Source organism: Rhea americana, unplaced genomic scaffold (genome assembly GCF_003343005.1).
Source record: "Rhea americana isolate MKP2758 unplaced genomic scaffold, rheAme1 scaffold_268, whole genome shotgun sequence".
In the NCBI taxonomy this organism is placed as follows: Eukaryota; Metazoa; Chordata; class Aves; order Rheiformes; family Rheidae; genus Rhea; species Rhea americana.
Genome location: NW_028186388.1, coordinates 707,793 through 729,825, shown reverse-complemented (window position 1 = coordinate 729,825; position 22,033 = coordinate 707,793). Strand labels below are relative to the sequence as shown.

At 43.5% G+C, this 22,033-nt stretch overlaps 1 protein-coding gene across 15 annotated transcripts in view; it reads left to right on the top strand.

Annotated features, from left to right (window-relative positions):
• Positions 1–22,033, top strand: part of FBRSL1 (fibrosin like 1) — a 549,095-nt gene that overhangs the window by 137,430 nt on the left and 389,632 nt on the right. For all 15 annotated transcript variants that reach the window (XM_085307916.1, XM_085307915.1, XM_085307913.1 and 12 more), the window contains exon 2: positions 16,177–16,377. In XM_085307916.1, the coding sequence (XP_085164042.1) occupies positions 16,177–16,377 (201 nt within the window). The remainder of the gene's footprint in view (positions 1–16,176; positions 16,378–22,033) is intronic.

The window sequence follows — 22,033 nt, the reverse complement described above, 5'->3', positions numbered from 1 at the left end:
CCATAAAGTGAGATTAGATAAGGGGAAGTTGCAAGTGCATGCTGAGGGCAAAGCTAGTGGACCTTGCCTAAAAGAGCTCTCCACGGGGGCTGCCCGGAGCAGCAGGACCCGTTCTGGCCTGGCCCGTCCAGGTGGTCCTCGGCGCTGGGGGGAGGCACCGCTGGGGGCTGTGGTCGCTGTCGTGCTGTCGTGCTCGAGGCCGGCGCTGTGGAGCAGGGAGAGCAGAGATCAGGCGTGAGGGGACGGGGCTGGGAGAAGGTGCTCCGTTTGGCGTTTCGTTGCGTGTAAAACTGAGGAGAGGATGGTTTGCTCGTTTTGTAAAGCAAGTTGATCTCAGCGAATGAAAAATGGGTCAGGCATAGGACCGAGTTTGACTAGTTTGTCTAAAATCTTAATTTTTTAAATGTATTTAAATATTTCTATCCCCATTTGTTTTACAGTTGCCAAACGGATTTGTTAATAGTTTAAAAGGTTAAAACCAGAACATGGTTTAATGCTAAAACTCTAGATTTTTCTGTTAAAATTGGCCTGAACTGTAAAGTCCTCCTTATAAGAAGTAGGATTGGTTTATTGACCATATATATATTTCTTTGTACATCTGAATTGTTGGAGGGGAAAAAAAAGACTAATTCTTTTTTTGTTTGTTTTAGTAATGTTTCCGTTGTAATTATTCCATGCTTTAAAAAAAAAAAGTCAATTTTACCCTTTAGGTATAATTTGGATTGGAAGCTAATGAGCTTCCAGTGTTTTAACACATACATGAAACTTTCATGATGGGTTCATGAGGGAATTTAGAGCAAGGATAAAAGATTTTTCCCAGTGGCATCTTTGGGGAAGGCATAATAACTGTGTGATCTTTTGGGATGGTGGAGGATAGTTAACACTAAATGAAAATGACATTTTAATCTTTGGAGTTCCCAGAGTCTCTGTTCTTCAAAGACTCTCGTTCACTTGATTCTTCTTTTTGAAATGCCGTCTTTATGCAAAGGAAGTGTCTTTCTGTTTTGCTTGCTTAGATACTTAAGAATTTAAAAATACATGTGGTTTATCAGCAATGTCTTCCTTTTAATATATTGTAAAGCCAGACAGGAAGCAGTAAGAAAGACTTGCATGATGCTGTCAAGTATCTCAGCGAAGAGGAAGGACACAAAAACAACTGTTAGATGCCCTTACTCTTCAAGTAAGTGCATTGTATCAAATAGTACCAAGTGCATAAGTACCAAATAAGAATGGTAAGTGGAAACCTTGTGGACTTCAGCTTTCAAAGTGGCCACGTCGCTTTGGGCCATCACTCTGAGTCAGCCCTCCTTGGCTTGTTCATAATTGTTAAGAGGGATTTTCCAGTTATTGTGGCATTTAAACTTTAGATAACCAGCAAGGAGGAATCATCTCTCTTGCATTCACGTGACAGTGCTTTGTGTTTCCCTGGGCTTTCTGATGCAGCCTTTTAATGTGCTCCACTATGTGGAGAAGATGTGGCTGTCAGGCCCAAATCAATGATAGGACCCAGGAACATGGACAGTTAAGAAATCCCTTTAGACTCTTAATGAGGAAATTGTTTAGATTTCAAGCTTGGCATCTCTAAAACTTGAAACAGGATGATTTGGGAGCCTTTGATCATGTTCTTAGGGATAGTTTCCTTCTCTCTCTCTCTCTCTCGCGCGCGCTCTCTCTCTCTCTCTATATATATATATTTAAATGCTCTTTTATCCCCATAATCTTGACACAGTTGAGTTACTGATGTTTCAATCCAATGATTGCTCATTCGAATGGCTCTCCCGTTGAATCTGTAGTATGATCATATCAAGCTAGCATATGTGCACTTGTGTCTTCTGTTTTGGGGATGGTGACCTTCAGAAAAAGGACAAGGTGGATAGGTGGAATCATACAATCTTAAACTGTGGTATAGCTGTAGTAGCTATTTTGCTAAATGCCTTGGTGGTTCCTATTTTTCTCAGTTGGCATAAACTGAGTTAATGATTGTTCTTTCTTTTCCACCAGTGTGATTCTCCTTATCTCACTGGAGTTAACAGCTGAATAAAAACATGTAGGTGAATGCAGAATTGGATGTTAGATGTGATATGAGACATCCCACTTGTTCTCTTGGACAGATTGCTACTCATGCTGTTACCTAACTATCCTCATTTCTTTACTGCCAAATCATCAGTTTAGTGCTAGAAACAGAGTTTAGAAAAATCTGTGCATTGTGTCCTGGCAGCTGGAGAGGATGAGGGACTGGTCTGCGCCATAGAGGGAGGCCAAGCTTTAAGAAGCTCTAAGCCGTGGAATAACATGTTGGTTTTGACTGCCCTGTGATGCCAGGAGAGCGTCATGCAAGACTGAATGCCAAAACAGGGGTGGAAAAATCAGACTTTTGAATTTGAGGATTAGCTTTTGGGCAGGGAAGGAAATGTGATACCCTCTGCTTTGAGTTTACACCAGGAAAAGCGTTTTGCGTATTTTTGTAGTATTGGTAGTGGTTTCTACAAACAAAGCAAATGTTTACCCACATTTCATATGTACAGGAAGTTCTCAGCCCTCGTTACCCCGAAGTTGCTTAACTGGCCTCTGTTTCCAGAGTGCTTAGTTGTCTTTGCAAACTCTGAAAAGATTTAAAGTCCATGTTGCTGCAGTGATATGTCATTTATCTGTCAGCCAGGAGTGTTGTCTTGGTATACATATGCGCATGCTGGCCAGATGGTGCTGGCTTTGGGTGCCATCCAAAGTAGCACGTTAGAAAGGCCAGGTTGTGTGTCATATTTCAGAAGCCAAGAGGAGCTGCCAGTTCTGCTTTTTCAGTAGCAAAGAGCTTGACTTAATAGATTGGTCATGTTGTCTTCACTGTCCTCAAGCTGATTTTGTCTAAGATGCTTAAAAGTGTGTAAGGTTGAAGCTGAACAAACCCCACCTGTTGCCTCTTTTGTAACCAATATTTATGTTTGCGTTTACCACGTGTCCTAGAAAGATCCTGTGTCTACTACAAACATTGGATTTTACTTTATAGTGCCAGAAGGAGATTTCTGTGTCATTTGGCTCTCAGTTCTCCTGGAGCCCAGTATAATCTAGGAAATACAGATTATCTTCCTAGATTTGCTAAAGGGTTGGTTGTTTGGGGACAAGTTRTTTGGTTTTTGTTAATTTCACATTCTGTAAAATAGAGCTCACAATGTTGATTCCCTTTGTATTGCACTTTTAAGAACTGTTGATGAAAAAGGCATGAAAAAAGCCATATGGTGGTGATATTTATAAATAATGAAAGAAATGAAAGAACTCCCTTCTCAACGTGCTTTTTTTTTTTTTTTTTTTTTTTTTTTTTTTTTTTTTTTTTTTTTTTTTTTTTTTTTTTTTTTGCTAGAGGAAGGCTTTCTCTAATGGGATTTAAAAGCCACAAACCTCATCTGTATGAACAAGTTAATGTGAAGATGGGAAGTCTACTACATGTGGAGAGAAAGATGGGGGAAGAAATACCATTAAGCACATGTTAATTAATATGGCCTTACCTTCTCCAAATTGCCACCTCCTGTGGAATGGGTTGGTGTTTAAGTGGTCATCTTGGTTTTCAAAGCCCAATCATTGTCAGCCCAATCTGCAAGAGTTTGAGTTTTTTTGTTTTTGTTTTTTGGCTCTGTTTCAGTAAGAGTGGTGGTGTCTCAGATCACCTACTTTTACGGATCTTGCTGAAATCTGAGAACTTACAGTTATAATTTTGCTTGGTCATGGTGGGAAGCTTGGCAAATCCATATCCTTCACTTAAAACAAAGACCTGGAAACTGCTGTGTTTTAAAATCCTTTTTGCTTTACTGACTACTTCTGGTCTGATGTGTGAAATTTCCTTCCCTTGCCCTTTTATCTGCTCTTTGAAATCTGATATTCTCCATACTATCTTTTTATCTGCCGTTCTTGCTATCAGAGGGCTCCCTGAATTCCTTGACAGGAGCTGCTTTACACATAAAAGCAAGATTACCGGAGGCTACAAGGCAGAAGCTGTACCCCGTTGGGCAGCAGCGTTTGGGAATCCCTCCAAGCCGGCGCTCGGAGCAGCTCCGAAGGGTTTTGCAGCTATTGGAGACGCTTTGTTGCTTGGTAACGGTCTCCTGAGATGAAGGTCGGAAAGGAGCAGCTCTTTCCAGAGAAGTTGCCCGCCAGTGAGGCTTTGGACACGCACGTGGTGTCACGCCGCTTAGACGTGAAATGCCGCTGGAAGGGGTGGCCACCAAGAGCTTCAAGGGCAACCACCCCAATGAGAGTYAGAGCCTTATTAATAAACAGCAGCTGTGGAGCACTTTTATAGCTCTTCTCGTGTTGAAAGTGCTTTATATCATGACACCTTTGAGAGCTGTACTGCAACTGTTACCTGATTTTACAGTAACTTTTTTTTCACAGGGTATCTTGCATCTGGTCACCTTGGGAGCGGGTGTCAGAGCCAGGAGGAGAACTCGGGATGTGCCCGTTCTCGTTCGCTCACGCAGCGGCAGCCCTGAGAGGTGTTAGGTGGTGCACGCCTGCACGTGTGCATGTGTAATGTAACTGCCCTGTCAGCTGCTCTGGTCTGGGTTATCTACATAAGGCAGCAGATAGCTAGTGGAGATTGTGGCTTACTAGGGGCTAGAGAAGTAATCACAAAAACCCTGCTCCCACGTGGGCTGTGACGCTGGTTGAAGCCGTTCTGTCTTAACCCTTCTCACGTTGACTGGTTTTTTTTTTATTTCTTATCGAAGTGTTATGCCCTCTTGAAAAAATAAATACTGTGCGTGCTGCACCAGTACTTCTCACTCTGATGTATACCGTCAAAAAGGTGCTGCGAATGGTGAACGAGAAACCGAGTCAGGCCCTCGGAGCCACGCGCCTGAGCGGGCTGACGGTGATGGAGGTTGCTGCTCTGTGCCGTGTGTGAAATCCTCACTGCGTTTGGAAGCTGAGGGCTGGCCGTGAACGGAGAGCTTGGCACAAATGTGCCTTTCTCTGGTGTGACTGGTGAGGCACTGTTTCAGGAAGGGTGAGAACAGGTTCTGCAAGCTTCCCAGCCTTTGGTTTCTGGTTTTGGTTAAAGTGCAGAGAGCAGAGTTTTTGGATCTGAAAACCGAGCATAAAGAGAAGCATGGTTTAGCGTGGTTTGAGGAAGTAGAGGCCCTGGATAGCTCCAGCCCCCCCCAAAAGTATAGTGGAGTAGGAGAAGGCTTGCAGTGTTCCTCTGGACGTGGTGAGGCTGCGAGGAGGAGTGATTGATGGCACCTGCTCTGCTGATGTCTTTCTCTGCGCTCGGTTATTGTCCTATCAGCTCTGCCTGCCCGAGGCCTTACTTTACATGCTTGGATAAGTGAATCGCAGCATTTTGATTCTGCACATGTTCTCCTCTCTTCAGCTTGTTGTTTTTGTTCTCTCTTGAGCTTTAATTGTCTACCGTCCTAGTGGAGTGTTTGCTTGGTTACTCTTTCCTTAGTGGAAATGAGACTAACCAGTCAGAAGTGCCAATCCTCAGTTTTGTCAGGAATTTTARTGGAAGTGCTGATTTATCTGCTCTTTCTTGTATCACATGTTGCAAACTGATGTACTCAAGAATTGGTGTTGTCATTTGTCAGTCTTACAGAAGTTTGACATCCTATTAGCATCACTTTTGCCCTCAGATTCTTGCTCTCGCGTTCATCTCCCAGAGGAAAATATGATGGAAATGAGAATGAAATCTGAGTTTCTTTTCTGAAAACAAAATAAAGTAAACCTTAAGGGCTTCCTATTGAAATGTGATGGGGTTGGATTCCTATCTCTTATCCTTTGAAAATCCCAGCTGGAATTATTTAATGTCAAAGCATGGAATTTCCCAGTGTGAAATTCATTGCTGGCTAGGGATGCTCTGGGGATTAGAGAGACATCATTTTGCCAGGAGAGCGGTGCTGTCACTGCAGGAGCCCTCGCTCACACAAAGGGACGTCGCTGGCCTGTCTTGCTTCAAAGCTGCATCTTGGGCATGAGAGTCTTCAATTCCCACTGAAGTTGCATGCTGCGTGACTGACAGCTGCGGTCGGGCAGGCTGAACCAGGGTGGGTAGCGCTTTGCACTGCCTGGGAACGGAGRGGGGAAAAAGAGGCAAGAGTAAAACATGGTTTTTATTTTTTGGTAATGGGATACTCCGCTTGTAGGGCTTCCAAAATTTCTGTAAGACCACTCCATATTTCGATAATGTTGTTCCTTAGCTTATGTGATACAGGGAGTGAGATTAGGTGATTAAACTAGAAAAGCCTGATGTGCTACAAAGATTTAGCTGAGAACTACATCCTTCTTGGGAGAAATCCATAGGTTTTAGTGGATGTCTTTTCAATTTCAAAATACTTGTATAAGGAGAAAACAGGAGTACATTCAGGCAGCATACTAGGTAACCACCAGACGCGTTCGTTCTTTGATCAAAGACAATTATTTTAAGTAGACGTTAATATCTGTATGTTAGTTCAAATCCTGTATTTGAGCAAAATATGGACTGATAGCTGTATATGCACCAAAGTGCAGCTGTGTTTCTGAGACTATTGTAAATCAGTAGCCCTTTAGGTGACAGAGAGAGAGAGAGAGCAACTCTCTTTTGTCATATGAAAAATAGCCTTTATGGCCTCTTTTTCTAAACTGTTGATCTCTTTATAAAAAGAGGATTTGCCCTGCTGTTCTAATAAGAGTTGTAAAATAATATATATGTAATTAGAATTTAATAATGATTTGTGTGCCTGGATCTACAGCATAAGCTGGTTCAAATGATTGTGTAACCTTTGCATTGTGTTCATTATCTAATGCTGAAATAACAGCTGGAAGTTGAGAGACTGACATGCAGTTTTAAAATTACCAAGCTTGAAATTGCTGCTGTCTGTAAACATATGAAAATCTATTAATGACCTTTGAGCTCTCCAAGTGAAGATGTTTTATTACGTAGAATACATCAAAATTGCCTGCTACTGTACTGTGTGTTTCCCCCTTTATCAGTGATTGCCTTGGATATAAATGAATGTCTCATTCCTGACACATATCAGAATATTTGAACTACTCTATGAAGCCCTAAGGATATATGGAAACATTTGGCTGCTTATTGTTTATTCTAGCAAACTAGTTATAGATTAGTTGCTCACAAGCACGTGGTGTGCTAAGCCACTCTGCGCGGAAGAACATAGCTGCTGGCAAGACTGGCAGCTGTAGACCTCTGTTGTGAAACACATTTCTCTAACAGCACATTTAAGGAAGAGCAAGGATAGCACAGATGCGCACTGTCTTGGGCTTTTCATTAGTGTATGTGACACTTGGAAAGGCGTTTCTATCATGTTAGAAGTCATTTCACTCAGAGTTTTCCTATTAGGTTGAGTTAATATGCTCTAGGCTGCTGTTTTTGTAAGTGGATGTCTTCTACTTATTTCTTGTTGCTGGATCTCTTTATTTTTTCTTGTTCATTTTCTAACCAAAAGAAACTACCAGAGGACTAATTATTTAATGCATATTCTAAACCTCATCACAGCTGAGCTGGAAATTGTTGTCTGCCGCTGAGGGCAACTGCAGAGTTGGTTAAAATGCCTCTAGTGTCATAGTATGTAAGCATGAATTAATTTATCGTGTAGCACCAGGGATTCGGGATATGGCTGACTTTTCTCCTGGAGATTCCCACCCGTACAGCAGAGTTGGAGAAGTGAGTGTGTGAGCATTCATCTCTTTGGATGCCATGTCCTTTGGCTGCATGCAGACTGTGCGGAACTGCGGTTCAAGCTAAGCTCTGGACTTTGCTCTTAAGCAGCTGAAGAGCCCTCATCTGTCTGCTCTGCTGCATCTTGGTTGGGAGCGACACTCTTCCAAGTGGGCTGGCAGTAAAGAGCGTAAGTAGGTAGCAGAATCCAGCATCCACAGCTAGTCACAAAGCAAATGGGTGTTGGAGGCCTTGCTTTGTGCGGCAGCTGACTGCCACCACGTGAGGGCTTTCTCTGAAGTATTCATTCCTTAGGTGGTATTGCCTTAAGAGCAGTACATTTTTYCATGGCTATGCTTTAAAAGTATGCATCTAAAAATAAGTGGAGACAACACATGTGACTAAAGCAGGAATCTTAGAAAATAAATTAAAATTTTGCTTTTGTGCTTTGTGGGTGGAAGCTTTTGAATCACTTGAGAAAATAGGCCTGAGATTCCTGGCTACGTAAAGGTATGGCCATGTGGATAAGTATGAAGCTCCTTACATGGTAGTCAATGCAGTCATGTTGTTTCTTGATACTTAACCCTGTGAGAATCAAAACTTTAAATGCTAAAGTATAGATTGAGGAGACCAATTTAGGCACCTGCTTTTGATAAATGAGCCATGTACCTCATCCATCTGCCCAGCCTCAGGGCTCAGCTCAGTTTTCGGAGTCCAACTCGTGAAACCATGACATCTCTGTCTCAGCAGAAGTTGAGGTGGTTGTAGTTTCCCATTTTGTTACTAATTTTAAAGAGTTAGCTATTATTTACAAGCGTTTTGGCACATAGTGACAAATGTGCTACAGGCATCTGTCATTCAGCATCAGCTTCCTGTTTTCTCTTCTCTGACCAGCTTAGCTGAAAACTGTTAATGGTAAAAGCATCGGTTTGTGCAGATGGGACTTTGGTGGCCCTTCCTTTGGCGGCGTGGGGCCGGCTGGTAGAGCCGGAGGCTCAGGGTTGTGCTACCTTCACTGCAAGGGAGGACTGAAACTGGGCCATGACGGGGCCTCTTCTGGCTTCAGGCAAGGAGCTGCTTTTCCAGGTCCTGTTCCATCTGAAGGAGAACCTGAATGTGGTTTAAATAGTCCATTTGAGGGGGAGGAGGGGGAGAAGTTTAATTACGTTTTTAAGTGCAGCTTTGTAGAGACTCTTGGAATTGCTGGCTGTCGGCTGAGGACTCTTTATTTGCGCTCTTGAGTAGTAYGTTCCCCAAAACACTGGGCCTGGGGTTCATGTCTGGCCTTGCTGCTCACTTTGGGAAATTAACTGATACTGATACCCCCCAATCCTCTTTAAAAAGAGGATGTTATGCATAGTCTTTCCCATGTAAAATGTTGGACACTGGAAGGGTGGCATGCAGAGTTGCTGCCATCTTCTTCTGCCGTCTTTGGAAACTGCTCACCACCGTGAGCGGGGAGTTTGCAGCAGTGCTGGATCCTTGCGTGCCCGCTGAGCCTGCAGGAGGTCCGCTCTCCGTTCGTGCTTTTGCTCAGCAGTGGGATGATGCAGCTGAAAGAAGCTGAAGTAGGTGCTGTCAGATAAGCATATCCAAATCCTTCCAAATCCTTCGTGGTGCGTAAACCGGGCAGGCTGAGCTCCCAGTCTTGGCTGAAAGTGGCTTCAGCCTAAGCATGGTTTTATCTCCTGTGAAAGCTGGGCAGGTTGGCCTTGCGATGAGCGTACAGCGGTCCCTTCCTGCGCTCCCACCGACTGCGAAAGCCGGGCAGGCTGGGCTTGCGCTACGGCTCATTGCATCCACCTGAAAATGGTGCCCCCGCTTCCCTTCAATCATTTCAGCTCCCTTGCTCTCCGACACACTTTCCACTGACAGTAATTCTGCAAGCGCTCGCTGGGCATTTACTGCCATCACTGGAGGAAATACTGATGGCTTAAAATGGGATCATTTCCTTTCTGATGGACAGCAAGCACCTGTGGGAGTTTTAATAGCTGTGCAGCGTGTCTGGAGTYGGCGGCGAGGAAGACGTGAGCAGGTCTCTGCAGCGAGGCCTCGCGGGCTCTGGAGAGCAGACTGGAGGTCGGGGAGGGAAGGGAAAGCCGCTTCCTGGCGGAGCTGCGGAGGGGGCAGAGGCGACAGGCTGTGCTGGCCCTGCTCCGCGACGGGTGCAGCGGCTTTATTGACACCAAAAACATGGGCGATTTCTTTGTAAAGATAAGGTGTTTGCTGCACACACTYGTGTTTTTATTGTCCCTAAGTTATCATTAAATATTCTATATCCAGGTACTTGGTACACAGCACCAGTACTGTGGAGGGAGAGGAGGGTTGTTTCCCCACCACCACCTAAATGAGAAGGAAGAAAACGGTGCCAACCTCTTTCTCCCTGGGTTTTTAGCACAGTTACTGCTCAATGCTGTCTCAATGTTGTTTATTCAGTTCTTGTGCATTCAAAAAGAGTGGTTAAAACCTTGTGCAGATACTGTGGGTTGAAATGCATTAACAAGTACAGTGATACTGAACTTTGCTTTTTTAATTTTCAGCTATGTTGCCTTGCAGTAGCGTTTGTTGAAGGGTACCTCTACTTGGTACAGTGTCTTCAAAGTGCTAGCAGCAAAGATCTTAGTTCCTGGGAGATGTAAGTGGTCATTTAGCAGCTTGTGTTTCAGCTTTTCATAGGTGACAGGAGTGCAGTGTCTGATAGTAAATTTGAGTGTTTTGATTACACTGAGTTTCTTGGTTCATCTACTTTTATTTATTTTTTTTTAAGTTAAATCGTATATCATAAACCTGCAACACAGTGGCAGCTTCAAATGTCTTAACATTTCCAAAACTGTCTTGTCAAAAAGTCATCTTATTCCTGAGCTGAACGTTTGACAAGGTCAGAGCAAATGCGATGCGTTTTAAAAAGCAAGGCCCAAACTCATCTGGAACGTGTCAGCCGGGAAAGGGGAATTGCAGTCTAAGGTTAAACAAGCAAGKATTTCATTTGCAATCCTTTTAATTGATATTGATTGCATTGCTTGAATATAGGGTCAAAGTGAGAAAAGTCATTCCAAATCTGGACACTTTTTTTCCTCCTCCTCTTTAAAAAGAGAAGAGGCTTTAATGGCTTTGGCTGAAAGGCGAAGGGTTTAAGTTACATTTTTAGTGAAGTTTGCAGTAGGGGAGAAGAGAGGGCAGAAAAGTAAAACAAACGAGCATGTGTTATACTGCAGGAAAAGCGAGAACTTCCCCCTCGGTGAAAATAGCAGCCTCCCGGCTGRAGGTGCCTCCACAGGGCCGCGAGCCGTGGGGAGAGCGGAGCCTCGCCGGGCTGCCGGCCGCCGGCCCTGCCTCGGCCGCGCTCCGCTCCGCTGCCCGCTCTGCAGGCTCCTTCTCCCCAGCCTGTCTGAAGCAGAGCCCTCTCGCTTCTCGTCCTCTCCCACCAGTTCTGTGTTCCGTGTGTTTTGGGACTTTTTTTTCTTTTTTCATTTTTTTTTAATCTCTGCTTACATTTTCTACCTTTTAACCACATTGAGTTCAAATTCAATTGCCGTGATGATCCCACCTGATATCTCAGTGACTTCTTCTCCCGTCCCATGTTTCTCCCCGTTTTCTCCTTGTTTCCTCGTTTCATTTGCCTCTTAGCTGCTYATCTTTTCCTGCACTGCTCCTATTGTCGGAATGTTTTTTTCCTCTCTGCAGAGCCATCTTCAAATCCAGACCTTAAGGTTCGTTTCTTTTGTGCATCTTTCTACTGTATATATCCCCAGCATTTTCTTTTCCATTTGGATGATCATCTCCTTTATCACCTTTGGTGCAGCTAGACAATAGCTTGTGCTTAGCAGATATCCTGTCTCTGCATTTGTAAAGTACTTTGACTACTTACAAAGTACAAGAAAATTAAGTCAACGTATGTTTCTACGTTCTTCTGTAAATYGGGTATCAGGTCAGTAGGAATATTTTTAAAATAACTGCTTCAAAGCAAGTCTGTTTCAGTTAATCTCTGAGCCAAGATCTCTCCCTGAACTCTTAAAAAAAAAAAAAACAAAAAAANCAAAAAAACATTTAAGAGCCATACTGCTAACTGCATGGTAAGGCTGATACGAGGAGAGTTGGTGCTCAGATCAGAAGGGGCTTTTCCACGGCAGTTTTGTTGAGAACAGCGAGAGAGGGAAGAGCAGGGTGAGTTTTCGGAGAGAGCATGTTTTGTGTTTCCCTGGGGTGGATCCTTTGTTGTTCCCTGGGATATTTCATATTCCTCAGYTTAAGGAATAAGTGCTGTAACGAAGAGGTAGTTGTGGAGAGAGAAGTTAGAGGCCGTTTCCCTTCTGGGAAATCAGCCCATGAAATCCTTTAAAGTCAGCGGAGGCAGCCTGGCAGTGGTGGCACGTAACCAGTCTTTGGCTTGACGTCTGAGCCCGGCGGTTCCCCGCCTGCCATGGAGAYGGAGGGATTGTAATGGGCTTGAATTTGCATCAGGGCTGCTATTCTAACTGGTGCTTGAGGGTTGAAGGTAGTTATTTTATTAATGGTAATGTTATTTTTGTCCTCAGCACCCCAGCAGCACACTTGAGGTGTTTTTTTTTTCTTTTACCTTTGTGGTTTTGCATTTTTTTTCAGGTTCTTTAAGCATTCTGTGTATGAAAGGTATTTATAACCCTAACCTCCCCCTACATGCTCTCTGAATCTGAAAGAGCTGTGTAAACTCAGAGGATTAAGGCAGACTTTGAGCTGGACTGAGCAAATACGCAGTGATAACTCAGCTAGCGGATAGCAGTGGATGTGGGCTTGCACCAGGATCCTCTAGGGCTGACTGTTATTTCCTGATCACACAGACAGCGCGGAGTCCGTTGTGCAGAAATTGCTTGGTGTGGCGTTTTAGGCATAAGAAGGGGGTAAGAACGACTTCATTTCAAGCTTGAGGCCGTGGATTTGCATTATTCATAGCATTACTTGTGAACAGCAGTGTGCGTCTTGAACATCTTGGGAGATTGCAGCTGTGGTGCTGGTGGCGGGAAGAAAAGCAGGTAATAATATGTAGCTAGCTATGCTGCAAGTGGAGGTGCAGTTGCATGGCTTCAAGTAGCTTGGGCAAAAGCAGCAATGAAAAAGCGTTCACCAAGATTTTATCACAGACTCTAAAAATCTGCTGTGGAATATAAGTTACGTGCTTGGGTTGCCAGCCCAGTCTGAATCTTTGTCAGTGCGTCTTCACAGCTGTTGATGTGCAAGTTATTTCAGATAGAGTTGGAGTAGGTATATCTACCTGTGCAGCAATTATGTTTTCAACTGAAGTATATGTGGTCTTTGATACTTGTACATCCAAAAATGCAAATGAGGTGATAGAATCTGAATATTTCATTTAGTAACTTCCACGAAAGAGACTCTAAAGGAAAGCCTGATTCTTCTTTATCTGTAACCAAGCAGCCAGTGAGAACCATCTGTGCTCAGTCTGCAGCCCAGCCAGACCAGGGACTGCAGATGGAGAGACTGGAGCCTGCTCTGGAAGGTGTGAGAGGGATTTCAAAGTGAGGACAAGTAGGAGACACATCTGGAAGCAGTAAGGAGCAATAGTTTTGATTGTATTTTCTGGAACAAGATTTGGCAATCTATGTCCTGGAACTGAGAGGAGAGAATAGGTGTGGATCTACTAACAGACAGGTCTCTCGACTCCTGGATTGGGCAGAAACCCCAAGGCTGGATACAGAGTGCTTCAGGCTTTGTGGCCGGACTTCAGATGTTGTCACTGCATGAACTCCTAGGTTTTMCCTGACGGACGAGGGCAAAAATGACTTCTGGTCTGGACCTGCCTGGGGAGGGAGGCTCTWATGGAGGTGTTTGCCAGAAAGGCAGCATCCCCCGCAGGGGGGRATTTCGGCTCTGGAGCCCGGGAGCGTTGGTAAGCGCTCTGCGCTGCCGTGATGCACCGGGTGTTCTGTACGCGCTTCAGTTTCCCAGCAGTTGTCTGCACACGAGCACAGATGCACATCCAAAAATAGTAAGCTGTTGGGCTAAGTGAGGTCCCCAACTCAGAGGTCATAAACTTTAGTGAAAGAGCGATTGCTGGAAGGCTGTTTTTGTAGAGTAAATAAAAAGGGAGCAAAGGAGGCGAGAGCAGCAGCCCCATCAGCCCCCTCCTGCTCTCTGCCTGAGGCTGCAGAGAGGTCCGCGTTCAGGAGCGGGGAAAGCAGCCGGGCTCTCACCCGCTGTCAGCAAGCAGAAGCCGAGGTCAGTGTCCTGCGGTCCCAGCGAGGGTGAAGTCCTGTGAGCCGCTGCCTCCGCTGAAGCAGAGGGAGCGGGGCCAAGCGGGAGCCTTTCCCGGGCCGGGGCTGAGAAGGTGGGTCTCTCGAAGTAGAGAACTTCGTACGATGCAGTAAGGGGAGGAGWACACCTTCCTTGGCCGCTTGCGCGGGACAGCGGACCCTGACGTGCTGTGGGTACTGAGGGGAGACTTTCCCCAAGCACTAACGGAGGCCTAATTCCCCGCGAAGGCGGTTGGGTTAGAACCCAAACTGCCGTTTTCTGCCTTTAAAAGCGAGTGGCAGGTGGTGGTATTGCCGTGCCACTGCCTCCTCCCTCCGTCGCCAGCGGTCCGTGGTAGAAGCGGCGTCTTCCATGCGTCTGCCCTCATGTTGCAGCTGCATCCGTTTTTAGGAAGAAATGCATGCTTTTGGTGACTTGTTTCTGATGTTTTGCTGAGTATCAGTTAACGGATGTCGCTTCCATAGCATTACTTTCTGATTAGTTACTAGAGCTTCATATTTTGATGCTATCTATCTCAGCAACTTCACCATAAATAGGACAGTGTGACCTTTGTTTTTTTTTTTTAAGTGGCATCTCAAACTGCTGCTTTAGAGTGTTATCTGAAAACTAAAAACCAAAGTAAGCAACTAGACACTAATTGGTGCTCCTCGTTTTATCATTCACAGAGAATAACGCCAGACAATCATTTTCTTTGCTCTTTCACTAATTATGAATTTGGCAAGCTGCRCTGTATTCTGTTTTCCTCTGTGCCTCTGAGACACTGCTACTTATTTTAATTTGGGGCCAGGGGAAGGTTGTTGCATCTTTGGGGGTTTTTTGCAACCTGCTGTGTGTGTGTGTGTGTTAACAGGAGGTTACCAGCCCCAGATAACCCTGTGCAAGTTGTTTGGGGATCATCTGGGTGCTGGATAATTGTCTTTTGCCCTAGGATGGGATAGGAAACGATTGTATTTCTTTTTTCGCCGTATTTCGACTTCCAAGGTCTGTGCCGCCCTGAAGCATCAGTGCAGCGTCTTGCTTTCCAAGGAAAGGTAACACTAAGCAGTGAGCGGTAGGAAGGGGAATCAGCGTGCTGCACACCCAGGCAGTCAATTCGCTAATTAGAAGAGTGGGGGAGGAAGTAATCCAGAGCAATCAGCAGGGCATTTCATCTCAATTCCCAGTCTTCTATTTCTGTTGGGCTTTAGGTTGTGAGATACTAGAGGGCTAATGGTTTCATGCGTTCTTCTGCCATGGTGAAGGTGTGTTAACATGGCTGAGCAGTGCTGGGAGCTGTGGTCCCCTAGGGTAGGAATAACACTGATCTAATGGTTCAGGTCAGAAGGGGTGGATTAGGCATGTAAAAACATTTCTGTGCCTGAGGCTGACAGGTTTAGTCATGATTAGCAGTGGTTTTAAGGTATCTCCTAATCAGATTCAGGTACTTCACATGAAAAAGTAGTAAGGATAGAGAGTCTGCAAATCAGTCCAGAAAAAATTCAATTTTGACCCTTGAGCAGTTAATAAAATTTATGGGAAAGAATCTAACTAGCTGCAGTGAACWAGTATCTAGTGGTTTGGTATATTATTCCTTGTCTGAATAGCATGTGTAGGGGGAGAGGSTGGTTTATTTGCACCATTTTTTGAGCCTTCAGTTCTCTAAGATGCCAGGGATGGTGGTAGTAGCAGTAATTCCCTCCTCTGATCTCATGACCATATGTTAACAATTATTACATGACATACCAGCTTTGTTAATCGTGTTTAGATCGTATGTTTYAGGGAAGACATTTGTCGTGCAGAAGTATTCACCCTCTGTTAGATGTTCAGGTACCACTGAGACGAGCTAGCTTATCGAATGCGTGCTAGTCTTTAAAAGCATATTTCTCAATATGAATGTGACTGTGAATCAGACTGTCAGGCCCAAGGAGGGGGGCTGACATGTTACTAAGTAAGATGGAAAMAAAAGAAAATAAACACTTCTGTTTTGGGTGAGCAGGGTTAAAGGCTTTCCTTCAGGATGGGGGTGATGTTGATGTGTGGGTCCGGAATTAATCTGAGGGAAACTCATTTCCATAACCAGTTCTGGCATCTCTGGAATTAATCGAACACGTAGCCTGGAGAGTGTTCGTCGTAATCTAATCTAAAATTACTGTTTGCGTTGTGTGCGCCTCATTATTCATCTTGGGTTCTCTCTGGAAGGAACATGCTGTTTTTGTTTGTGTTTTTACTCAACACTTATATTGCTTAATGCTTAACAGTAGTCTCAAATAACTTAAAGAATTTACAATTTTCTTCCTCCTTTTCAGAAGGACATGTCATTAAAGCCTCAGGAGCGGAAGGAGAAGTGGGAGAGGCATCCAGGAAAGAAACCTCGAGAATCTGAAAACTGTGTGTCTGCTGAGCCAAGCGAAAATGGCCATAATAACGATGCTGGGAGCTCCGAGAGAGAGGCAGATCGAGGCAAAGAACGGGTGAAGAAGAAACTCCCTTTGAAGCTCTCCAAACAGGTAGGACAATTATTTCTCGTCGAAAGCGACTGCGTTGTAGCGTTGGCCACTGTAAAAYGTCCTGCTGGTAGACTGGGATTGTTAATGTAACTGGCTTCTCTGGTAATTTGTGCTGGAGAAGACAATGTCTTTTACATGAATTCTAGCCAAATGGGGAAGGTCTTTATTGCAGACAAGTGTTTTAAGTTACAATGAAAGAGGAGCTRTGTTGAGTAAAGTAGAAAGCAAGCATTTAGGAAGGATCAGAGCTCCTTTGTATTCTGTAAATTTGAGTGTGCAGTAATTCATACAACATACTTATGGCTCCTACTGTCTTAGACCCAAATAAAATCAATCAGATCATAGCTTTTTTTAGGGAAACCCTGGTTGTTAGTGTGCGCTTGGAAGTTGCAGATGCGAGTGTGTCCATCACGTGAATCAAGTCCAGGGGCCCTCCCAAAGCAGTATATTGGGAAGGAGGAGAATGCTCAAGAATTCTGTAAGTGGAAAGTCAGTTTGGAGGAAGTTGCAGTTTAAGGGGGGGTTATGTGGTAGAGCATTAATAAATGAGGAGTTGTGATGCTGTGGGGGACAGTTCCAGAGGCTCCTTCCTGAAGCGCGATGTGTGTGCAGAGCCAGAGAGGTGACAGAGGAGAGGCACTCGGGGCTGGCAGGCTGTTTATCACTTACTGCTGCTCAGCAGGGAGATTTGTTGGTGACTCAGTGCTCATTCATCACTTTGAAGTCCACATGGCGCAGCAAGCATATATCTATGAACAAACACTTCCCCAGTTGTCTGTTAACGTGGTGCCAAATGGCAGCCACTAGGAACGCTGGGCTACTTGATCCCTTTGCGTTTGTGCTGACATTAAAAAAAAAAAAAAAAAAAAAAAAAAGAGAGAAAGAAAGAAAAGTATATCTCAATGAAAAAGTATTTTTAATTCATCACGGTGCAGGAAAAAGAAAAGAACTGATTTAACCAAAGCACATCTCCTGGTCTGTGGAAATGGTTCTGTATGTGTGCCAAACAAGAAAAGACTAAAATTGCCAGGTTATAAAAAGTGTTTTTTCATTGATTTGCAATATTCTAGGATTTGAAAGAATTGTTAAGGTAATCTGCTGGAACCCCCCTGCATAACTTGTCCACTGTGTGCAACCTTTAGTGATTGAACTATAGAATTCTTGTTCAAAAGGGCTCATTATATTGTATGTTAGCAACTCATGAATGAGTTAGCTAACTTTTGTTCCCTTCATTTTGATTAAAAAAATACTGTGAGAATAATTCACTCCAAGTAACTTATGCAAGGATGTTACTACTTTACCGCTTGCAGACATTGAGGCAGCCCATCATATAATTGTATGCTTCTAGTAAAAAGCTTTGCCATGTTTCTTTTTTTCTGACTCCCAAAGTGATACCAAGTGGCTTGTTTTCAGAACTGTCAGTATATATACTTAAAATGTATCAAGTTTCTTGTTTGTTTTTGCTAGTAGTCAAGTGATAGGGCTTCACTTCYCCCTTTGGATACAGGTGCAATGGATTTGTGCACAAATACTCAGTTTGTGCAAAATGAAATGACTTTTTTATTATGGGTGAATAAATGCACATTATGTATTTGAATTTTGATTTCAGTGAAAGCTTGGATTCAAAAAACATAAATTGCTAAGCATCTATTTTACCACAAGGCCCTGGCTTTGATCAAAGATGTTTAGGAGCAGTAGTGGCTTATGATATATATTTTTTAATTATTATTCATGTGGAAAAACCCCAAACACCAACCTAAGAACACTTGCAAAGTACATGTGAAACTGGCTCGGTTTCCAGCTCTGTTTCGCAGAGTGACCCTGCAGGCTCGTGCCGAAGCAGCGGAGGGGATGGCAGGAAAGCCTCCCTGGAGCTCCTGGAGCGCTGGTTCCTCAGCCTGCTCAGGAGGGGGAAAGTGCTGCTAACGTTGGCATCTTCTACATGAAATATAAAACTTCAAATATTTGTGGCCAGTAAGGAATTCACGACACTTTTTTACAAACCTTTGGGGTAAGAGATTTTGCTACACTGGCCAAATTCCAGTTTCTGTGCTTATATTCTGCTGCCTCAGTTTACCAAATGCTTAGATTCTTTGTATGTCATTTCTGAAAAATGAAGCTGTTACCACCTGTTTCTTCCAGCTTGTGTTTGGCTGCAATCGTTAACAGATTAAACCGAGTATTTGCAGATTCCCCAAACCCTGATTTCATCTTTCTTTCATCCACTGTTTTATCTTCTTTTTTACCCTGAAAAAGTAGTAACAACTTCCAAAAAGTAAGGTGTATTTTAAAAAAAAAAAAAGTATAAAAAAGAACAAGAAATTTCCCAGAGAGTATACAATAAAGTCAGTAATGAGCGATTCATTAAAAACACTGTGCCTCTTCAAACAACTCACACTTAGAATTCATTTTTTTATTGAAAAGGTAGATTTTCTTGAAATACCTTGTATTATCCTAGCTGATATCGTTGTATAACCAGACAAGTTTCAGGCTTGCAAGGTGATGAAGTTACAGAAAAATCCAGGGTACATAAATAGATTATTCTTAGTTGAAACTGATTTTTGCTAATGATACAGATAACTTTAAGGGAGKTTTTTTGGATTTTTTTTGGTTTGGTTTGTTTGTTTTGTTTTTTTAATAACCACAAAGTTCATACCTAGAATCTACATTTCCTGCCAACCTGTCTAGAAAAATTGGCCATGATATTAAGTTTTCTGGAATTTTGGGAGTGTTTTTTTTCATCTGAGTGTTGTTAAACATAGGTTTATGCCAAATTTGGAAAGGCTATTATAATTAATGCTAATTATATTGAGAAGTCTTTCCTAGAATTTCCTGATCAATTTGAAAACCTTTCTTATACTCTCACTGCTTCACTTCACTATGCTTCTGAATTGTCATCTTTTCTGTGCAACCTCCTCTAATAAATCAGATCGGGCATTATAATTATGGCATTCTGCTAATCCTTGAAGAGAGGTGCAAAGTGGTAAGCTGATGCGAGTGCCAGGTTGTCTGCTTTGTTTAGAAGATTAGATTAATGCTTCACTCCATTTGACAAAACTTGCAGATTCCTGTTTGCTCTTGATTATTTGGTTCTTCTGTACCTCAGGGCATGGCGAGAGAGTTGCTGGAGCTAATCTGGCCTTTTCAGCCTATTACTCCAACTGTGTACAAAAATAATTTAAAGGAACTTGTTTCCTGCTGTAGCCAAGCAGAGACACCAAAGGACTTTTGGAATAGTTATAGGTTCGTTGGCCAAAGGCTGTTGGGGACTTGGGTCTGTCCTGGATGCAGGTGCTCAGGAAAGGGTGCTGGCTTGAAACTGCTGCTGTCTGATGGGAAGCAACAAAACTGTTCACAGCCATCATGTGTATATCAAGGAATGAGAAAGTGTTTAAAAATGTGACATGTTTTAGTATCACCTGAGTTGCTACGGTAGTGCTTGCTTCTTTGAGAGCATGCAACGGCGTCCATCCCAGGCACGTTTGGTGGGAAGTGAGTCATGGCCAACTCAACCCTACAGGGTGGCTACGCTTGCAGGCAGCACCTGCTGGGAAGGATGTGTTAAGCCATGGAGATCATCACCCCTTCCAAGATTTCCTGTATGGTCAGATATATATAATGCATTTGGACAAGAAAGAGGTAGATGTTAAAATGGGGACCTCTCAGTTCCAATTATACTTTCTTGTGTTGCCCTGGCTAATTCTTTGCTAGACTTTAGGAAAGTCTAGGAGCTAGGAAAGTGCCCCCTCTGAACTTTGAGTTTGTCTTTTGTTAATTGCCCTTTAGCTGAGCTGCCTGGTGATTTTCATTTTTGAGTTCATTTTCCAAGTTACTAATTGCGCTCTGATCATCTGTGGTGACCGCGCTCGATTTAGATGTGGACTGTTTTTTTGAGGTTCAGAGTGTGTTGCCATTTTTGTGTGTAGCCTGTAGTGGGCTGACCTCCTTGTGGAAAGAGCTGGTGCCGATAGAAAAAGAGTTGCTGACGCTTCAAGCTGACTTAACCACAAGCTCCGCAGTTAGTCAACTCAGGAGCATCATAGCGTGTTGAATATGTTTAGATGTTAAATGTGGCTGTAATAACACTCTGTTCTGCAAATAGTCATTTGTCATGAAGATGACTGTCTTACACCTCCTCCTTCCTTTTCTCACCCACTGTTTAAATCACCAAGGATGAGGAAGAATCTCATGGAAGCTGCTGTGAAACAGGGTGGTGTGGCTTGTATTTAGTGCTCAGAAGTGGTGTGCTGGCTTTGGAGGGTGGGAAGAAAGGGTAAGAAAGGTAACGCTGTCCTGTTGCTCTGGAGATGTGACATCTCCATGACTTCAAGAGAGCTCCTATAAGGAGGGGAAGCAGAGTTATTTTCTGCATTTCGTTCCCTCCTTCGCCTTCATCAGACTGCTAAGCATTATCCATGATTAATGTTTGTTGTTATTGTGGCTCTTGCTGGACTGGAACTACTAAATTAAATTAATGTTTGATTACCTATTTATATTATTTTTCTGTGATGCTTATCAGCTCGTTATCCAACACTGTTGATGAATATGCCACCCCCAGCGAACGCTGCGTTGATCTGAGCCAAAGGTGGCAGGTTCTAAACCATTTTCCATCCAGGACACACGTTGCTTCTCCCAATGTCCGGGCGAAAATAAGCTGGTATTGGACATTTCTATCCCCTTCGGTGTGTGGTGCTGAAATGCCGTGTCCAAGGTGCAGAGGAACGTTCTAGAAACTCGTCTGGCTAACGAAATACATCGTGTGGAATAATCCCTTTGGCAGCAGGCTGCTAGTGCTCGTAACGATGGGTCTGTTGGGCAGTAAGAGCACGTAGCTGCTTGATTTCTACTTGTATTTTTCTAGATAATGATAAGTGGTAAATCCATTACTTGGATGTGCTTTTGAAGCCACTGGAAGGCTGGAGGCAGAGAGTTTGTTTTGTGACACGGGGGTTCAGAGAGTGAATTACACAGTTCTCAGTTGAGATTCAGCTGCTGTCTAGGGGAATAAGTCCAAAAGATAACCTTTGAAGGCTTTGTCTGAGGGCCAGAGGAGAGGTGTGGATATCCTGTCCTTCTGCCTCTTAATAATACARCATTTGGAAGCTAAACTACTTTTAAGAAGGTCTAAAGATACATGTGAATATCTTTATTCTGTTACCTTCCATATCTCAAGCTATTAAAAGCAAGTGAATTCTAGGCAGCTAAGTTTTCTTTTTAAAGAATTGATGCCTTTAATGTGGGTTTAGGGGATTGGTTTGGTTCGGTGTGTGCTTTTTTACTGTTTGCATTTCATTGCATTTGAACACTGAAATTGTACAAACCAGTTTCTTTTTGTTTCTAATTGATGTTATCCTTTTTTGTTAGCAGATATTGTTATTTAAATGTTCTTTGAAACTAAACAACAAAGCAAAAGGGGAAAAAAGCTGTCTTTTAATCAGGAAAATGTTTCTTCATGTACTGCTTAGAAAYGAGATCCATTTTCCACCTTTGTAAGTACGAGAAGCTACAATTTGGACATAAAAGCTCTGCGCCAATTAGTTTGAAGTTTGCGTTTCTGATTGCTCGGGGGGTCGGGTGTTCACACGCTGCCTGCGCGGCGCCCGCAGTCCGGCCGTGCGCGGCGCGGGCGCCCAGCCGGTGCGCTGCTTCAGCCCCG